The sequence below is a fragment of the Verticillium alfalfae genome, genomic scaffold (assembly GCF_000150825.1).
Source record: "Verticillium alfalfae VaMs.102 supercont1.9 genomic scaffold, whole genome shotgun sequence".
NCBI lineage: Eukaryota > Fungi > Ascomycota > Sordariomycetes > Glomerellales > Plectosphaerellaceae > Verticillium > Verticillium alfalfae.
This window is the reverse complement of record NW_003315030.1, coordinates 428,765-432,466: the sequence shown is the minus strand read 5'-3', so window position 1 is coordinate 432,466 and position 3,702 is coordinate 428,765. Positions and strand designations below refer to the sequence as shown.

Here is a 3,702-nt window from a genome sequence, read left to right as displayed (position 1 = left end):
AAGCTACAACGACGTCAGCGTGGAGGAACTCGAGGCCCGTCTTCTCGGAGCTCCTCGAGATGATCTTCTGTATCCGGTCAGGACCAGACGGGTCCAGACATGGGGCGATTTGGAATCTGTGATGCAGGACCTAGGCATCCAGAGCGGAAAGGGCATGAATGTGATTGAGGTTTTCATGGACGCAGCTGACGCACCTCAGTCCCTGAAGAACATTGCTGATTATGTTCGGAAAGAGAACAAAGCTGATACTGCAGATGGGTGTCAGACGGAGGCCGGGGACTCTCAAGACACGACATTACTTGTTAGTTGAGTGGGTGAAAATGAATGCTCCGAGTGGCTTGTGAGCGAGAGAAAGGAAGTTTGAGGGTAGATCGAACCTACAAAGAGGGTATTCATTAAAAGCTAAATAAATCGCTTCATGCTCGTAGACGGCATCCAGTCGGCGCGAATTTCCACATACGCGTCAGCTGAGATGCTGCAGTATGGGGTAGTTTGAGCGATACAGACATCGCAAGGAGGGCGAGTGAGAAGCGGGGTATCGAGTGTGCTGAAATAGCCCTCTTCACCATCTTACCACCACGACACACCTCACACAAGTAGACGCGACGCCCATTGCTACGACCACCAAAATGTCACCCGTAGAGAGTCGGCTGTGCGCCATCTGCCGGGAAGCGATCCAGTGGAAGAGCGACGGCCTTACAAACAGCCGGGTAACGCCCGCTGACCAGTCCTTGGAACGGTTTCGAAAGGCTGCGGCCGACAACTGCTTTGTCTGTCGCAAGTTGATTGATCTCAGCGAGGAGCATCGAAAGGCGTGGGATCGTCTTGACCCCGAAGCCTGGAGCCCTTTCGAGTATGCCACATTTCAGAGCACCATCAGTGGGGCGGGATCCTGGTTCAGGTTCTCGGTCATCTTCGATGACCCAACCCGGAGGGAGGCGTGCAGCTCATGAGCGTTAGCTTCAGGTTGATCCCCTCACAAGGTATGTTTACGCTTGTAAGAAGAGCCTCGTACAGAAGCTTTCTGAACATTGGGAGGCAGCGAGTTCGAAGAGCTCTTTGTGTTCGCTGAGCTTGAGGGCAATACCGGCTCCCCGACAACTCTCGACACGGCCTATGCCTGGTTCAGTGAATGTTCATCCCACCACCGGGAGCGGTGCAAGGATCCTCCCACATCGACCGATGGATGGCTCCCAACACGTCTCCTCGACGTTGGAGCCGGCAACGCCTCGCATTGGAAGCTTCTGATCAGCGATACCGACCTGAGAGGAGGGCCTGCCCCTGCTTATTTAACCCTCAGCTATCGATGGGGGACGAATCCTCAACATGCGCTCTTGCAGTTGTCTACTCTTGACCAATACCGCAAAGGAAGCAAAATTTCGGACCTGCCACAAACGTTTCAAGACTTGGTTGTGGTTGCCCGGCGTTTTGGCGTCCGATACGTGTGGATCGACTGCTTCTGCATCATTCAGGATTGTCAAGATGACTGGGAGGCCGAAGCCCCCATGATGAGACAGGTTTATGCCAACGCCGCCTGCAACATTGCAGCCTCTGCCTCGGATAGCCCTGAAGGCGGGCTCTTTCGGTCCCGGACTATCCAGGACATTTGGCCTGGTGTCATCGTGAAGAAGTCGACGTCGGGTCATGAAGGGAGATTCTACTGCGTTGACAGCAATTACTGGGACCGCAATCTGCTGACATCCTCACTCCATAGCAGAGGTTGGGTCTTTCAAGAACGCTTTCTGGGACCGCGGCAACTCTACTTCACCCGTGACCAGGTCTTGTGGGAGTGCCTCGAGGGGCACAGATGTGAAGGTTTCCCCAACGGAGTGCCGCTCTATGACTCGCCGAAGAGCATCGATCAGCTGTTGGTGCTTCCTGAAGGTGCAGAACGTCACGGGCAGCTACAAGACCCGGGCGGCAATTGTTGTCGCGAGGATGCCATGGCTCTCGACGCCGTCAACCGGTGGTGCAATCTTGTGACAGCTTACTCGCATTGCCACTTCACCAATCCCGAAGACAAGCTGTACGCTTTTTCGGGGATCGCAAAGTTCTTCCAAGAGATTACGAACGAGACGTACGTCGCCGGCCTGTGGCAGTCGCGCATCCTGGACCTCCTCGGCTGGGTCGTGACCAGGCCACAGGCGAAGCCTTCAGGCGCGTACAGGGCACCCTCATGGTCGTGGGCGTCCGTGGACGGACCAGTTGAGATGGCCAAGCCTGCGCTGGGCGATGTCGAGCCGTTGCTGACCGTTCTAGAGGTGCACGTCTCGACGAAGAGGGAAGAAGACAAGACGGTTGGCGTGACGGGCGGCTTTATCAAGTTGAGAGGAGCATTCATCACGGCTTCCTATACGCGGGATTCGACAAGAGCCCATCGGCTCCTGCATGTTCAGCTTGACGACGGCGATGAGACCACGATTTCTGCGCGGCCGTGGCTGGACACGGCGGAGGTGCAGTTTGGGAAGGAGGCGCCTTCCACTTCTTGGTTCTGCACAGTCTGGCCATTTCCTCCGAAGAAAATGCTGCCGATGCGAAGATGGCGAGTCTTAAGTGTCTCGTGTTAGCGCCGGCGAGCGAGCTGGACGGCACATATAAGAGGATAGGATGGTTTGCATTGCGGGACCAGGAAGCAGTCGATAGAGTCTTGGCATTCTGTAAGGGACATCCGAGAGAGGTGGTGCTTGTCTAGGCCAAGGCCATCCTCTGGAACTTCGGTGAGTTTGCTCACAGGCGGGAACCACTGTGCGATACGGCCGAGTATGCAGGCGCGAACGCGTCGATGGAGACAGAGCAGGAAGGTGCAATGGGATGCAGGGACTTGAGGGATGCTGCAGGTGACGTCGGTCCAAAACGGACGACACTGTGGGGGCAGAGACGTGAGCGCACAATGCCCAACAGGTCGCCGCTTAAGGTGGCTGGTGCGATGATCTGGAAAGGCCGGCGGCCCGTGTGACAGTGACAAGGGTCGCCGTTTCGCGTGTGGCTTGCGCAGACACAGACAGACCCTGCCAGCCCTGCCAGCCACGCCATTTCTGTTCCGTTTCGCTGCCCGCTGCCCGTGGCCCATTTCCTAGTCAGGCACGATCCCCCAGTTTTTCCCTCTTTCGCTCGCACTTGCCGCCCCGGCCAGGTCTCACTCATCCGATCGACGACAAAGGGAAGGCCCAGGCTAGACTGGTTCGCTGTGGAATCTGTGGAATGGGCCAACAATGGCATGGATCTGACCGAACAAGACACCACACACGATGGAAGATTTGGAAGATCAAAGAGCAAAGAGCATAGGCCAAGCGCTTGCAGTTCTCGACACGACAGACGCACGGCATCGTGCGGGATGAACCCTACAGGCGAGACGAGACAGTCTCCAGGCACCTTCGCTGCCGGTTGCCAGGGTTCAGCGAATGACGATGGCCGACGTCATACGCCGCTGGCCCAGCGACCCTTTCTCTCTTCTCATCCTGCATCCTGTCTTCCAGGACCTCCCTTGGTTGCATTCGCGCTCCGCACCACGCAGACACACTCTCATCTCGGGAGTCCTGTTGACGACAGCAATTTGGAGAATCAGAACAAAAACTGGGAATCACCCCTGTTGCAGACCGTGGCTGGCCGCTTCTTGACAAGAAGGTGACCCCCTGCGCCAGAAAAGTAGTTGGGGGTGGGGGTAAAAAAGAATAACGGAGGCCTGAACCCTACCCTCCCCCC

The 3,702-nt window shown here is 56.5% G+C and overlaps 1 protein-coding gene across 1 annotated transcript; it reads left to right on the top strand.

The window, feature by feature from the left end:
• Positions 1-629: 629 nt before the first annotated feature.
• Positions 630-2,567, top strand: VDBG_07089 (conserved hypothetical protein; the record flags this gene model as incomplete). Its single annotated transcript, XM_003002472.1, has 2 exons — positions 630-853; positions 1,043-2,567. The coding sequence occupies 2 exons, from the start codon at positions 630-632 to the stop codon at positions 2,565-2,567; spliced, it is 1,749 nt and encodes a 582-aa protein (XP_003002518.1).
• Positions 2,568-3,702: the final 1,135 nt, after the last annotated feature.